This window comes from Clarias gariepinus, chromosome 19 (assembly GCF_024256425.1).
Source record: "Clarias gariepinus isolate MV-2021 ecotype Netherlands chromosome 19, CGAR_prim_01v2, whole genome shotgun sequence".
Taxonomy (NCBI): Eukaryota; Metazoa; Chordata; class Actinopteri; order Siluriformes; family Clariidae; genus Clarias; species Clarias gariepinus.
Window position 1 is genome coordinate 22,280,529 of NC_071118.1, and position 16,786 is coordinate 22,297,314.

The 16,786-nt window shown below is 37.7% G+C and overlaps 1 protein-coding gene across 2 annotated transcripts in view; it reads right to left on the reverse strand.

The window, feature by feature from the left end:
• Positions 1–16,786, reverse strand: part of rab27b (RAB27B, member RAS oncogene family) — a 47,198-nt gene that overhangs the window by 24,794 nt on the left and 5,618 nt on the right. Inside the window, exon 1 of one of the 2 annotated variants that reach the window (XM_053478251.1) lies at positions 14,434–14,494. The exons of the other annotated variant lie outside the window; for it this stretch is intronic. Within the exon in view, the coding sequence (XP_053334226.1) occupies positions 14,434–14,474 (41 nt within the window). The 5' untranslated portion in view covers positions 14,475–14,494. Of the gene's footprint in view, positions 1–14,433; positions 14,495–16,786 lie in introns of those variants that run through there. 2 annotated transcript variants of the gene reach the window in all.

Sequence of the window (16,786 nt, forward strand, 5' to 3'; positions counted from 1 at the left end):
ACACTAGTGGGAGTGATGTGCTGTGATGCTGTCGTAGCGATGGCGTAGCCCGAGCGCTGAGTGCCGAGAGCATTACAGCCGTGCTCATTATTTCGAATAAGTTATTTTGCTCCTTCAAAACAAATCCTTCATAGATTGGTGCAACTACAGTAACTACACACACACACACAGGATCAGGAGTTGGGGAGTAATTAAGGATTTAGCCTTGTGTTAGAAGCTAGATAACTTTCTATGTACATTCTTTTTCACTTTGCTGACATGTAAAACATACAAAATGAGTTTATGTGCAGTTTATGTAGTTTATATCAGATGTGTTTTCTTGCCGAGACTGCTTCTGTGACTGGTTTTGAATATGGGTTTTGGCAGGCGGCTGCTCTCCCCCCAGTACTGACTTACTTTCACCCAGTTAGTGTCATTACCGGTTATTAGAACACCCAGGACACGGAGTGATGCATATACAGTAGTTGAACGTCCAAGTGCTGTTACTGTCCATTATCATCACCTATGGAATGCCTCTTGCCTCTAGTCGGAACTGGTTAAGCAATCATTTAAAGATTGTGTCATTTACCTGGGGCTCACGCAACAAACATTTTCATTTCTATAAAGACATCTCTGCTTTTGCATGCACCAGGTTTCTTTAATTAGGCTCAGAAAATGACAATGCAACAATGGAACACACTGATGCAAAAGCAGAACAGAACAGTCATTTACATTCACACAACCGAAACTAATTGGACGTCTTTCAGTTCACATCTTTGCAAACCACATGCATTGTATAAATTCCCTACATGACTCTTGTGTTTCCACTACACAACTAACCTTTAGTGGCTTTCACCGTGGCATGGAGGTTGGTGGCCAGACCAGACCAGACTGGTGTGAACTGAGAGAAAAGCTACTGAAATAATCACTCTTTAAAACCGTGCTGAGAAGAAAAGCATCTCAGTATTCACCACACTTAAAAAAAAATATATATATTTTACTTTTTACTAATATTTCAATCCCATGACTCCTCAGTGCTTCAGCATGAATGAAGTATGTGTGCAATGAAGTCACGCAGCCTGCATTATAGATGGTATTGAAATGTTCCCGCAATGTTGTTTTCCAGGAAAGGGCTCAACGTAGGTCTATTGTGGAAATGAGGAGGAGTGTAATCTAATTCCACGCCAAATAAATCACTAGCAAACTCATGAACTGTCTCCTTCAGTGTGCCGTTTAAATTATTTAAGTGCATAAGACCGACAGCAAGATGAGAGGGACATGAGGACATAAGGAAAGACGAAAGTATCAAAAAGGAAGTGAGAGTGACAGAAAGATGCAGAGAGGTCCAGAATAAAGAAAAGCAGCAAGCAGGACAGAGAAAGAGACAGTGTGTGTGTGTGTGTGTGAGAGAGAGAGAGAGAGAGAGAGAGAGAGAGAGAGAGAGAGAGACGTTTAGTAATAAAAAGACAAGAGAAAGACTGATTAAAAAAAATTTAGGCAATTTTAATACAAAGCAAGGTAATATTGTGACATTTGTTACGGGAAAAAAACCCAGAATAAAATGATTTATCATAAACACCGATCAACCATAACCCTAAAAGTTTGGACTGGACAGGCTGGCTTTTAATCCTCTAAGGCATAGATGAGCCATGGGTGCCCGTGATCCTGGATCCACTAGTTTAATATGATCGATAACCAGTGATTTTCAATTCACCTGGTGGAGTTGATGTGACTGATATGACTGTGTGTATGATTTATAATGTCACATTTTTATTTTCTACTCACTGAACCACATGCACAAGCAACAGCATCAAATACAGTGTAAAGCAAAATAACGGAGTTTATTAATCAATTTAGTCGTTATACAGCCTAATGAATATTCAATTATTTTAATATTTGTGCTTACCATGACAATTAAATATGAATTCAAAGGATGAAACAGTGGGCTTTTTTGTAATTTGCTGCTTTGATAATCTTAACTACTGCAGCTTTCATAAAAAACAAACCCATGGAGCTAAACGAACATTGACCCTAATGTGTAGGAAGCGGAAAAACTGTGTATATATGTGTGTGTGTGTGTGTGTGTGTGTGTGAGAGAGAGAGAGAGAGAAAGAGAGAGGGGGAGGATGGAGGTGGGGATGCACAGAAAGAGAGAAGAGAACGAATCGAAGAGAAAAGAGACAAAGGAAAAGAGAAAGCTATTGAGATTAGGGAAACAATGCACGGATAGATAAAGGTGTGAGAGATGAAAGGATGGAGGGTGAAACAACAAACAAACAAACAAAGGGAAGGAAAGAGGGAGAGAAAATCAGAAGATGAAAAAGATGAAAAATGACAGTTGAGAAAGAGATGGGCGGTGGAAAGAGAGAGAGAGAGTGGGAGAAATATATATATAAACAGCAGCTGCATAATCTAAGTGTGTGCGTGTGTGTGTTTGTGTGTGTGCATTTAATTTGTGAAAATCATCCATCCTCCAAGACTGGGAGATCTGGAAGGCTCAATACACTGTAGAGCTTCACGTCAGCCAAAAAGAAAGCTCGTGGCTAAAATTAGACCGATTCAGCAGAAAAACATGACTACACTCTAAATAAAAAAGTCCTTTTAATCCATTTATTTGTTCTGCTCGCATTGAAATTTTCCATTTCAAAATAATAACCTATCTTACTGTCCAGGAGTGACGGCTTAAAAAAATAAACAGGAGAAGAAGCATTTCCATCGGTCCTTTCTCTAGAAGGAGAGAGCAGATGTACAACATGTACTGTAAATCACTGTGTCTGAGATTACACACATATATAATGTGTCGTCCGCCGTACAAGCCCTCGTTTAACTGGTTACTATGGAAACTATATTGCATTTTGAAGGAGGGCATTAACATAAAGCGGTGCTGTGACAGAACATTAATAAACACCTCCCGACCAATCAGAATCATGCATTTAACTGCGCTGACTCACTCAATCACCCGCTCATTCTGTAAGGGGTCACAGGAAGCTTTGAGCCTAGTCTAGGGGACTCATTGTTGGTACACCTTGAACGGGGTGCCCGGTCCTTTTGTCTTCAAAAAACAATAAATGTTTCCTTTCCTGATTACTGACTGCCCATTTTTTCTATATTGTGACCTCCAACCCCACTAAAAAAACAAAAAAACAAAACAGTTTTAAGTTATGAAATAATGTGGAGTACTATCTGATGGGTATTTCAGAAGGAGCATTAACACACACTTTGGGGGAGTTCCGAGACCTCTGTTAACTGATTATAGAAAAAGTAAAATCGTGGGCACAAGCATGCACACACATTTTATTATCACATATGAAACAGATGATTAAGATGAACAAAAAAAGATCACTTTCTATTTATTTTTTTTTAGTATGCAATGTTAAGCTTCAGCCAATCAAATGGCAGGAACCCAATGCAATTAGACATGTAGCCACGGACAAGACGATCGGCTAAAGTTCAAACCGAGTATCAGAATGGATGCTTGGATGTTTGTTGGTTCCAGACACGCTGGTCTGGAGTATTTACAAAACTGTGGATCTACAGTACTGGGATTTTTAAGCAGGACCATTTGTAGAGTTTACAAAGAATGGTCTGAAGAAGAGAAAATATTCAGTGAGCGTCAGTTCTCTGGGTGAAAATCTCTTGTTGATGCCTGAGGTCAGGGGATAATGGCACGACAGGTTCGACCGGGTAGAAATGTGACTGTAACTCAAATAACCTCTTTATACCAAGGTATGCCGAAGAGCGTCTCTGAACACACAACACAATGAACCTTAAACCAGATGTTCGAGAGTACATCAGCAGAAGACACACAGGGTGCCACTCCTGCTGAGGGGTGAGGGTAACTGAGGGTACAATTCACATGGAGTCACCAAAATTCAAATTATATATATATATATATATATATATATATATATATATACAGTGGTGCGAAAAACTATTTGCCCCCTTCCTGATTTCTTATTCTTTTGCATATTTGTCACACTTAAATGTTTCTGATCATCAAACACATTTAACTATTAGTCAAAGATAACACAAGTAAACACAAAATGCAGTTTTTAAATGATGGTTTTTATTATTTAGGGAGAAAAAAAATCCAAACCTACATGGCCCTGTGTGAAAAAGTAATTGCCCCCTGAACCTAATAACTGATTGGGCCACCCTTAGCAGCAATAACTGCAATCAAGTGTTTGCGATAACTTGCAACGAGTCTTTTACAGCGCTCTGGAGGAATTTTGGCCCACTCATCTTTGCAGAATTGTTGTAATTCAGCTTTATTTGAGGGTTTTCTAGCATGAACCGCCTTTTTAAGGTCATGCCACAACATCTCAATAGGATTCAGGTCAGGACTTTGACTGGGCCACTCCAAAGTCTTCATTTTGTTTTTTTTCAGCCATTCAGAGGTGGATTTGCTGGTGTGTTTTGGGTCATTGTCCTGCTGCAGCACCCAAGATCGCTTCAGCTTGAGTTGACGAACAGATGGCCGGACATTCTCCTTCAGGATTTTTTGGTAGACAGTAGAATTCATGGTTCCATCTATCACAGCAAGCCTTCCAGGTCCTGAAGCAGCAAAACAACCCCAGACCATCACACTACCACCACCATATTTTACTGTTGGTATGGTGTTCTTTTTCTGAAATGCTGTGTTACTTTTACGCCAGATGTAACGGGACACGCACCTTCCAAAAAGTTCAACTTTTGTCTCGTCGGTCCACAAGGTATTTTCCCAAAAGTCTTGGCAATCATTGAGATGTTTTTTAGCAAAATTGAGACGAGCCTTAATGTTCTTTTTGCTTAAGTGGTTTGCGCCTTGGAAATCTGCCATGCAGGCCGTTTTTGCCCAGTCTCTTTCTTTTGGTGGAGTCGTGAACACTGACCTTAATTGAGGCAAGTGAGGCCTGCAGTTCTTTAGATGTTGTCCTGGGGTCTTTTGTGGCCTCTCGGATGAGTTGTCTCTGCGCTCTTGGGGTAATTTTGGTCGGCCGGCCACTCCTGGGAAGGTTCACCACTGTTCCATGTTTTTGCCATTTGTGGATAATGGCTCTCACTGTGGTTCGCTGGAGTCCCAAGGCTTTGGAAATGGCTTTATAACCTTTACCAGCCTGATAGATCTCAATTACTTTTGTTCTCATTTTTTTCTGAATTTCTTTGGATCTTGGCATGATGTCTAGCTTTTGAGGTGCTTTTGGTCTACTTCTCTGTGTCAGGTAGCTCCTATTTAAGTGATTTTTTGATTGAAACAGGTGTGGCAGTAATCAGGCCTGGGGGTGACTACAGAAATTGAACTTTTAACTGTGATAAACCACAGTTAAGTTATTTTTTAACAAGGGGGGCAATTACTTTTTCACACAGGGCCATGTAGATTTGGAGTTTTTTTTCTCCCTTAATAACATAATCTTCATTTAAAAACTGCATTTTGTGTTCAATTATGTTATCTTTGACTAATAGTTAACGGTTTTTGATGAGCAGAAACATTTAAGTGTGACAAACATGCAAAAGAATAAGAAATCAGGAAGGGGGCAAATAGTTTTTCACACCACTGTATATATATATATATATATATATATATATATATATATATATGTCTTAGGCTGCTGGTGGTGTAATGTGCCACACTTTGGGTATAAAAAATATATGTGCAGAAAGAACATTCAAAGAGACTTCTGATCTGATTATGAATCAAATAACGCAACATTCAAGTGGCCACCTTAAAGGCCACCTATTATGCAAAATTCACTTCTCCGTCATATCTTTGACATTTCGACGGTAACTAGTGTCCATATACAAAAAAAAGAAATTGAGTAAAAAAACACAGCTTTTTGTGCTTTTTCCATTTTTCCTTGTAGTAAGAGCTTAAACAAGCTGCTTCTTCTTTGTTGTGTAACGGTGGTTGGAATCCAGTAGGTTGCATTATCGCCGAATGTCAGTCTCATTCATCCTCATCTTCCTGATCTCCTAAAGCCATTGCAGCCCTCCTTAAAAAACGTCTGATGCTTCCTTCCCTGATTTTGCATTGTCTTTTATTGGGTCTCGAACTCTTTGTCTGCTTTTATCCGGCACTTCCACACACACACATGTAGATCTTCTCCTCTACATGCTCCCTCTTAGTACCGCTCTGCGCCTTCGCTGGTTGGAGTTCAGTAAGGTGCATCACTGAACCTATGGATCTTAAGTTTTTACAGTCCAATAAAAGCAATTAATGCTTCCTTCCCTGATTACTGACTCCCTATTGTGACCTCACATAAAAAAAAACGCCCACACCAAACCAAAAAAGACAGTTTTAAGTTATGAAATAGCGTGTCTGAGGAGCATTAACACACACTTTGGGGTAGGCCCGAGACCTGTGTTACAGATAAAGTACAATATCAGACCTTTACTTCACTATGCTGAGACGAATCAGTAGGCTGTTTAATTTTAATTTAAGGTTTTGTGAAAGACTTCTTATTGTAATCAACAAAATGTACCAATAAATACTAAACTCCCCGCACACACTCCCTCACATTTGGGGGAGATGAGAAGTTGTTTTTTTAGAAAAAAAAAAAGGAAATGTACAAAATTTACCCAGAAATTACAAAGATATTACTCAATAACCACAAGCAACTGCAACTTCCAACAGGTCTGCATTCTTAGGAAGATAGTAACAATGTGTGTGCGTGTGAAGTCGAATGTATTTTCCACAAACCCCTAAAACAACTCTAAGCTCTATCATTTCCTCTTTAAAAACCCATTAGTCATTTATCTGTCTTGTACGTTCGTAATTCAGGATATATACACTATTTTCTGGTACAGGACTTTAGTATATGCTGACGAAGCAGTAACTTAAATCGCAACGTTTACAAAATTCTTTCTTGACACCAATTCCGTAACCAAAAATGATCAAAATGATAATTTGTCCAATGGCAGATATTGATGTGTTTTATCTGGTTACAGCTCTGTTTCATGCAGAGTACATTCTCATTTTTATGTTGTAACAAGAAAAAGCTTATTGATGTGGATATACAGTACAGTAATGCCAAATAATGCCACAAGGTGGCACCCCTTTTTTATTGTAACCTAGATCAGATATCCTGGGGCTATTGCTAAATACAGGCTCCCTGCTTCTCCTCACTCCCTACACCATTAGAACACTGTGGTAAAGGGGGCTGTTTTGGGTGGTAATATAATACCAGCTATTGAATCTTTCCCAAAGCTGCAGGAGGGTAGGATGTTGTCACTGAATGCATATAATTTGTTGATAGGCCAACGGTAGTTATCGAGGTGAATATCGGCTTTTACTCATGTACAGACAATAAATCAGTGCATCCGTAATATCAGGAGTTATTTCTCTGTAATCATTCTACCCATGTATTTTTCCCCAAACTTCTGTACTGTGTGTGTGTGTGTGTGTGTGTGTGTGTGTGTGCAAGTGTGCCCTGTGATGTATGAGCACCCTGTCCAGGGTGTACCCCACCCGTGTGCCCAAAGTCTCCTGGGATCGGCTCCATGCCCTTCGTGACCCTGAATACAGGATAAAGCAGTATAGACGATGAGTGAGTGAGTTGTAATGTTTTGGAGGTTTTTTTTCTTGCTGGACATGTTGTCCTTATGACAATGACAAGGAAACAAACTCCCTGAAATTACATAAGGAAGAAACCTTAAAAGGAACCAGAATTAAAAGGAAACCCATCCTCATTTAAGTAATACCAAATAGTATAATCGTCTATTAATAAACCTCTTCCATGACTTTAACTGTATAACTACGAGTGCAACTGTATAAAATCCATTTTGAGACTTAACTATTAACTGACTATTAACTGTTCACTGTGCAAAGCGTTTTCAGGTTTAATCTGAACAAAAAAAATTAAATGAAATGCAGAACACAAAGTAACCCTAATTAATTATTATAATTAATTAATTATATTTATTACTAAATGTCACAAACGTTCTAGTAACAGTGCCCTCAACACAACCAAGGGCACAACTTTGGATGTAGAACAAGGGTTTGTACACCCTATAATGTGCCCTAGCTTTCCATTTTACACTAATTCGGATTCAAACCCAGTAGAGTTAATTAGCTGGGGCTACAAGCTAAACGGAATAAAAGAAATTTACGGGACTTACAGAACTTCTCACCTTTTGGCTTCATAGTACCGGTAAGGACTGAGCAAAAAACCTGGTTAAAGAAATGAACCGATTATAATCTGTTAATAACAAATGGTGTTTGAAGAACTGTTGTATAAAAGCAATATCACAATCGTGGTTGTGCATTTGTGCTGAATATCAGCATGGCTGTGATGTGGTTGTAGGTATGAGGTCACAGCAAGAGTGTGGAAGATATCCCTCCTATCTGATATAACTTAATTAACACCCTCAAAGCAGAGGAAGGCTATAAAAAGATATCAAAGCTCTTCCAGCTCCGTTTCCACTGTCCAAAATGTCATTAAGAAATGGCAGCTAAGAGGAACTAAGAAAACCCTCACATAGAGCTTAGCATGCTAACTAAAAAGGCCAAACAGAATCTCCAAATGACATAAAAGAGCTGATGAAAGGTGGCACAGGAGTGGTGGCGCAAATCGCTTGCACACCGTCTGCATCAGAAGGAAACGTTACCTGTGATATGATCACAGTGGGCATCCTATGCATGCAAAACAACATCTTGATCACCCAGATGCATTTTAGAAGTAACTGCTGTGAATTGATGATCCTTTGATGATTGTGGCCAAAGTAATGGGAGTGGATCTGTTGTGCTTTGGGGTTGTATAGCAGCCATAGCCACAGAGGACATGACAAGAAGTAATGACAAGAAGATGCTGAAAGAATACTGGGCGCTGTAATAGGACAGCAAAATCCTCTTCATCAAGAAAATCAAGCTGAAGCTTTTTGAATGGTCCTCACAGTCCCCTAACTTTAACATCCCTTTAAAAAAAAAAACTTTGTCAAAAATTCATTGTCCAAATATCACCGGATTTCAGTTATGTTGTTCTGAATTATCTAATGAGCATAAGCCTGATTTTAGAGGTGTGTCAGCTGAAGTGTCTTATTTTTTCAAGACTGTTCCTGATCTAAATGCAATGTTAAAATCCATAACTTGCTGAGGCTCCCTGGCGTTTCTGAGGATCTTCAGCCTTATTAATTATTTAGAGCTAGCAATTAAGGTCCCGCATCTGTCTACACACATTCCAAACGAATCAGCTCAGTGAATGAAACACCTCAGTCGAAGAAGATTAAGATTTTATTTTGTGGACCTGAAGAAAAGGCTTTATTATCTTTGTCGTAATATTTATTAAAAACTGATAGCAGGAGCAGGAAAATGCTAGATGATTAAAAACCGAGTTAAAGAACCTCCGTTCCTTAAAACATGGATGTGCTTCTGTTCTCTGTATCTCTAAAGCACCTACAAAAATGGAATGCAGGGTTTTGTGCAGGACCTTAATACTCGACTAATCCCAAATATTTTAACATCAGTCCAATATTTGAAGGCTTTATATAAACTCACACTATATGGACAAAGTATTTGGCCACACTTTCAGTGTCATTGTATCTAAATACATGGACCTCAATATGGAGTTGGTCCCCCCTTTGCAGCTAAAACAATTTTCTGTCTACAAGGTTTTTGGATTGTTTATATGAGAATGCATGGGGTTGAGGTCAGGGCTCTGTGTGGGCCAGACAAGTTCTTCCACACCAAACTCATTAAACCATGTCTTTATAGTCTTTGCTTTGTGCACTGGAGCACAGTCATGTTGGAATTAAGAAGCATTAAGATTGTCCTTCAATAGGCATAAAGCACCCAATTACAACACCTGAATTCAATAATAAACAGGTTTGGCCAAGTACTTTTGTCTATATAGTGAACATACTGTATCATTGCAACATCAAATTTAAATAATATTTCATTCGCGCTGATCAACAATTCAACTAAGAATTTAGGAATTATAATATAATATTTTAAATGTATAGTCTTAATTTTAAATCTCTTCCTCAGCAGATGGAGCCCACTTGTCCCCTGTGGAGGGTCACAGCAGGTGAAGTTGTGATAATTACCCAGACAGTATTGCAGCTCAGTGAGGCAAGATCTCTCTTTCTATCTAAGATGGTGCAATTTTTCATTAACAGACTGTTTATCTTGCAGACTTTTTCTTCCTCAATATCGCTCTGTCTCAGTTTCTTTTTTACTTTAATAACCCTGTGTTCCCCTTTGTGGCATCCTTCCACCAATTGTTAAGTCTTTCATACTGCATATCTATTGTACGTTCTGTACCACTACAGATAAAGTGCACAAATATATTACTCGTTGTATAACACTTTTACCCCTCATACAGTAATATAAAGCATAGGGATGCACCGAATGTTCGGCAACCAAAATTATTTGGCCGAAAATAGGCAAAAAAAGCACTAAGTAAAATAAGTAAAAAGGCCGAATAAATTTTCCCGAACAATGACGTTTTTAATGACGTGATCAAATAGTAACCCGCGTAGAGTGAGAGGCGCGCGCTTTATGCAGCAAACATGTCAGCAGTGTGGAAGCACTTTAAAGTGTCAGAGAAAGAGGCAAAAACGGCCGTTTGCAGACACTGTTCTGCTAAATTGTCCAGAGGGGGTGCATCTGCAAAAACGTACAGCACTTTAAGTTTAATTTATCACTTAAAATCAAGACACCCCGAACATCATGCAGAGTACGAGAAAGACACGGCAGCGGGTACAGCAACAGCAGCAGCGAATCCACATTTTTTGCACTATTTAATGCACATTTGTTGTTGTAGACGTACAGAGTTACCTTCTTTTAGCAGTCAGTTATAGGCCTAACATAGGCTATTCAAGAAGGGGGGCTTCAAAGATGGCCAAATAAAAATATTTTTTTATTTTACTAATTTATTTATTTTAAGTTATATTGTGCTTTGTTTGTATAATATCTGCTGGAATGTAAAAAAAATGTTCAGTGTTAAATAAATATTTTGAAATTGTATTTTGTTATTTGATTTATTTTTCTAAAAAAGCAACACAAAATAGTAAAAAGCTAATTTTTACTATTTAATAAATAATTAATATAAATTGGCAAAATAAATGGAAAGAAATGCGAAACACTGCATTCGGTATTCGGCCTTCGGCCAAGCATTTCATTATTATTCGGCTTCGGCCAAGAATTTCATTTCGGTGCATCCCTAATAAAGCAGCATGATTTCCTTTTTTTTAACCAGAATTAAAAAAATAATAATAATAAAATAGAAAAAAATTATATATATATATATATATATATATATATATATATATTTTTTTTTTATTTTTTTTATTCTAGTTAAAAAAAGGAAATCATGCTGCTATAATACACTATTTGCATTGCATGATTAAATGAAAGAGACATTAGGTGGTCTGGAATTTGTCAATCTGTGCAATTGGAAGTAATATTCTTCCTTTTAATATTCAATATCTGTTATAAATAACAATATAGTTGAACTTTTTGTTTTCAACTCAGTAATGTTTATCCTGGTTAAATTGTGCTTTAGTGCAAATATTATCTAGCTAGCTGGTATCTATATTAAGATAGCAGTAATAATGATAATTGGCTTGTGTTATTCTTACCTCATACACTGCACGCATTATGTGTGGTTGCAAATCCAGTTTAAGAAATTACAAGCTATAGTACAGAAAACATGCCATCAGTGTTTTCTAGGCGGAAAGAAAAGCAAATGCAAATTTTATCATGTCTCGATGTCAAGGCCTTTACAAGGCCATGATACAGTGTTTGTTTCTGACAACATCAAGGACTCAACTGATATACTCTTTCAGACTTAAAATTGCCCACAATCATCTGAACCATTTAATGCAAGAAACAGTAATAACAAATAACTGCCGCGGCTTGCGAGTAACGCGGTTTGTGAGTGTTTGTGAGTGTTTTTTTTTTGACTTGGAAAACGAACAAGTCTTGGTTTATGAGTACCGAGTATAATGTATCACGCATGCGCTTCTGGTTTTGACGCCGCGCGTCACGTGATCACAACTGAGCCAACGTTTTTTCTCTCTCTTGTGCACCGGAATTGTAGGTAATCGTCTCCCTTGCTGGATCTTAGTGCGCGTCTCTCACTGGTATAATCAACATCTGTGCACGCGTGTACTGTTTACTATAACACTATGACCATGTGTGTGTAAAGATATTTTAATTTATGTCTGTATGCGTGTGTACAGAGCACGTGTAAAACAAAGGCATGTCTCATTACCGAAGTTAAAAATCCATTTTCTCTCTCTGCTCACGGCTCAGCCTGCTCTTTGTGTCTGTGTGCAATAAAACAGCATTTTCGTTGCATGCACGCGTGTGTGAAAAGAGTAGAAGAAGGCTAACTGTGTAAGACGTGTAGATGTGTAGCCCGCTTCCAGAGCAAATTATGCTCGTAATCCAAGGTTCCACTGTATTATATTTGCTATTAATTTGTTACACCTAATGTGTGTTGAGATCAAAATTCCACAACAATTCCTACTATATCAGGAAATCACAAAATGTTAGTACGGCCTATTTACATCCTCTTGATTGTGTCATACTGTACTAAGCATTGAGGATTAGTAGAAGGGCTCTCTTACTCTGGCTAAATAATTGCCATTGAGGGACTCCCTTTCAAATTCCTAAAGGTATCATAAAACCCTTAATCCAATCCCTACTGACTGCATTAGCCATTATACAGTATGTGTAGGAAGACCTCAACTAGTAGGTAAAACTAAGAGGGGGAAAAATCATAATCAGGGTTATCATTACATCTGAAATTCAGCATTTTATTATTATAGTGGTTTTGTGTGTGCGTGTGTCAGATATTGATTTAATATTTTACGCATTTACTAAATTAGCATTAGCATACTTAAATTATGATACTTAAAATGGTCCAATAGTAACATCTAAAATGTATATACCTATGTTATTAACATTTACATATTTGGCAGACGCTCTTATCCAGAGCAACTTACATTTTTATTGAATTACACATCTGAGCAGTTGAGGGTTAAGGGCCTTGCTCAAGGGCCCAACAGTGGCAACTTGGTGGTTGTGGGGTTTGAACCTGGGATCTTACGAACCGTAGTCCAATGCCTTAACCACTGAGCTACCCCTGCCCCTATTTGATGTAAGCTTAGTAAATTAATATACTTAGTATATTCTTCTTTGTTAGGCAAATTACAGTAATCTCTACGTATATCACAATTAACAAAGCAGACAAAAACCATGCTGTAGATAAATATCAAGAAGGGGTCCTGCAGCTGATTTTATTAAACCTCTAATATGAAATGTTCATTGCTAGCAGCACAACACCACAGGAAATGCTTGCTAAGCGGGAAAACAATGTCGACAGAAAAACTAGGTGACATAACATACCGTCTCTTTCTCAATATGTTTTACTTGATGATCTGCAGTTATGGGTTTTTGATGGTGGAGGATTGGATTCCACCACAAAAAGAAATAGATTCTTCTCACTACCATGCATGCATAAATTAGTAAATATGAAGACAACTTTCAATGTAAAGTAATCTGGACTGATTTGAAGTATATGGAGGATATTCCCGCATAAGTAGCACATAAATATATACCTGTGCAGCAAAGCAAGTGACGGATTATAAATAACTATAGTTTACAGAGGCGCATGTGATGCAGAGGTGTAGTGCTCTGCATCAAACAAAATCTGATGGGTTGAGTTAGATGATCAATATCAATAGAAACTGGACCTGAATCATAACCTGTGACCACTCACAACTGATAAAAGTATATTTTTTATTGGACCACTTTCTTGCTGGTCCAAATCTTGAAATGTGCTTGAAATTAACCACTTTTTGTCCTTTTTTTTTTTTTTAAGAAATACAGACAATTGATTTTTCTTGGTTTTTTTATATACCTGGAGTAGCTTAGTCTATAATCTAGTTAAAAAAAAAAACATTCTAAATAGGGCAAAAAAATTTTTTTTGAATAATAATTATTATTATTAAATTAATAATTTCTATGCAAATATTAACTTTAATCTGTGAACCTCGGACTCACCTAGTAGAAAACAACAGGACCGACCGTCCAAGCTCTTGTCATTTCAGCTTTACCAAGTAAAAACCATAAGAGACCATCTCAAATGAAAACTGTTCGGCACACACAACCTTGCCATTAAGCAATAAAGCAATGTGGTATTATTGTCACTTTATCACATCTAGCACTTTACCACTTTCTATTTCTCTCCATTATCCTTGCTACACTAAAAGTTTACTAAGAGTTTTTTTTGTCTGTTTGTTTTTGTAAATTCTATTCATGCATTCGTGAGAAACATGTGTGTGTGCAATTATGCCAAAGTCAATACTGTATATTCATTTTCCATTTAAAAACTACATCTCAGCAAGACAAATCAAACTAAAAGTATAAGACCAAGTACAATAAAAAAGCCAAACTAGGAATGATGAACATACTGTACTGGGATAATTCTCTGTTTATCTTAGTTCCTCGAACAACACCAGGATCTTCCTTACCATGAGGCTTCTATGAATAGCTCCATGTTATCCGCTTGCATTTCTGTATATATGCTTGGGATTTAATTCAATGCCAATCTCTGCGTCTGTTCGGTGCTCGAAAAATTTGTAGCTGTATTCTAAAAAAAAAAAAGAAAAGGAAAAAAAAGGGGGGCGTGACTTCATATCATTCGACAGATACGTGTGTGGGACTGTCCGCATTCTGAAGCCGTGCCGTTGATATAAGTCAGGAGATATCGAAATACAAAACCATTTAATTCTGTTGCAAATTCAAGACTTCTGCTTCTCTTTTAGACACAATATTTAGTAAACTGGCTGATAAAAGCCAAAAATTTCGACTTAACAAGCTATGAGTAAAGCGTTCTCAAACAATAGCTAATACACAATACAATCTGCCTGTACATCAGGTGTTATATGGTGTGACTATTACATGTCATACTGGACTAAATGACCCTCACACAATCTTGCCCGAATTCTACAGCAGACTGTGTTCTTCATGTAGGATTATATCCTCCAACAACAAAACCTACAAAGAAAGAAAATACTATATTCAACAATTAGCACAATCCGGGCTCACGCAGAAAACCAGCTCATATAAACATCTGCACGAATTAAATTGAAAATTTGAAATACTGGCAGAACTTTGTTGTCGGTTGTTCTTTGATTGCAACGGCACTAAAACAGCCACATCATGCAGTAACAGATTATTTGAGTGATCTCATGTTGCCGTCAAAAAAAAAAAGGACAATCTTTGCTTTTTTCTGCAACAGCAAAATTGGGATGAAAATCATACAGTCAAGAGAGTTTTCTGTTCTTAGCTCACATCAAGAAAGATTGCACTTTTTGTTTTGCTGTATGATATCTTCTTGTTTAGACTGTGCAGAATTTATTTCACCAACATTCCATCTTGTCCTTGTTTTGCCTACTAAGTATCTCAACTTTGCTTCTCCCAGCTTTCCTTCTTCAAGCTTCAATAGCTTGTAATATTTTTATTGTTTCCTGATCTCTTCCACAGTTTTATGGGGTTTAAAACGGATCTATCAGAAAAATCTAATAGAATCTTTCGAGCATTTTCATTTCTATATAGTGTGTGTGTTTGTGTGTGTACATGCAAAAACTGTCTTTTGCTCATGACGTTTAAATTATTTTATTTGTGACAAAAATAGGTGGTCGGTCAATTTTCTAAAGAACCTCCTCTCGCTCAGGGCTCAGCTCCACCTAAGAGTTGCCATTGTATTTGCCTACAGCCGACTTGTGTTATGATGTGGTGCACGCTCTGTCGTTGGCTCCAATCTCTCTTTTTACCTCGATGTTGTGAGGGAATGAAGAATCAGTGGTTATCTTTTATTGACAGTGGAAATGTTTTAAACAGTTATCTTCAAACATTTCACATCACACTGCTTTTTGAATGAGGGTCATTTTAAAAGGTGGCTATAAATCTCAAGCGTGGAACGTTTCCAACCGTTCCTGATGTCAGAGCGCAGGGTCTGCCAGGATACAGCACTCTTGGCAGTTTGAACCCCCAACCTTCTGATCAGTAATGTAGAGCTATTTGAACCATTTGAGCCAAAAAAGAAGCATAATATGTAAGCATTACTTTGTTTAATCTTTGTCTGTTCTTTGGTAACCATGTCTTCAGTTTCTATGGTGAGTGTGTGGATAGACTGCATGTTACACGTCCCAGACCATGTCATAACGGTGACCAGATTTAATCATGCCCCGGAGGTGACTGAATAGTTAGTTTAGTTGCAGCCTTTTCCTCCATTAGTGACGGTCGTCAATTTTCTCACAGCTGCTCAAAACACCAGTAATGGTGCTAATATTCGCTCAATCTGATCGCCAAGATCACAAATGCAATAAAATGGTACATAGCAGGAATTTATACTTCCTGCAACTTTCAAATTGGCCATGAAGGAGAGCAATAAGCAAAAAATCCACAAGAGTAAATAATTTGTCATCATAGCAAATTTAACCGCATGTAAGCCGAATAATGTAATGTTTACAAGAATAACAATACAATTATTCAAAATTACACAAATATTTCTGTAGAGCTTAATGAAAAGTAATTCATTTTAAATTAAAGGAAGAATTATTGCTTGATGTGTCCGCACTGCCTCAGTATGCTTACCGACCGGCTCCGTCCGAGAGAGGAACACACACATGCACAGACACGAACACACACATACACACATGATGTGTCTGAATTTCTCTATTAATTAATCAACAAAAGAGCATATTTAAGCCTTTTGATCAAAACAACAAAAGTTATATGGAGACAGACAGACTACAGCAAAATAGCACTTCCCGTTTAGAAAAAAGAATTCCAGCGAGCCATTTGCATGAATATTTATCC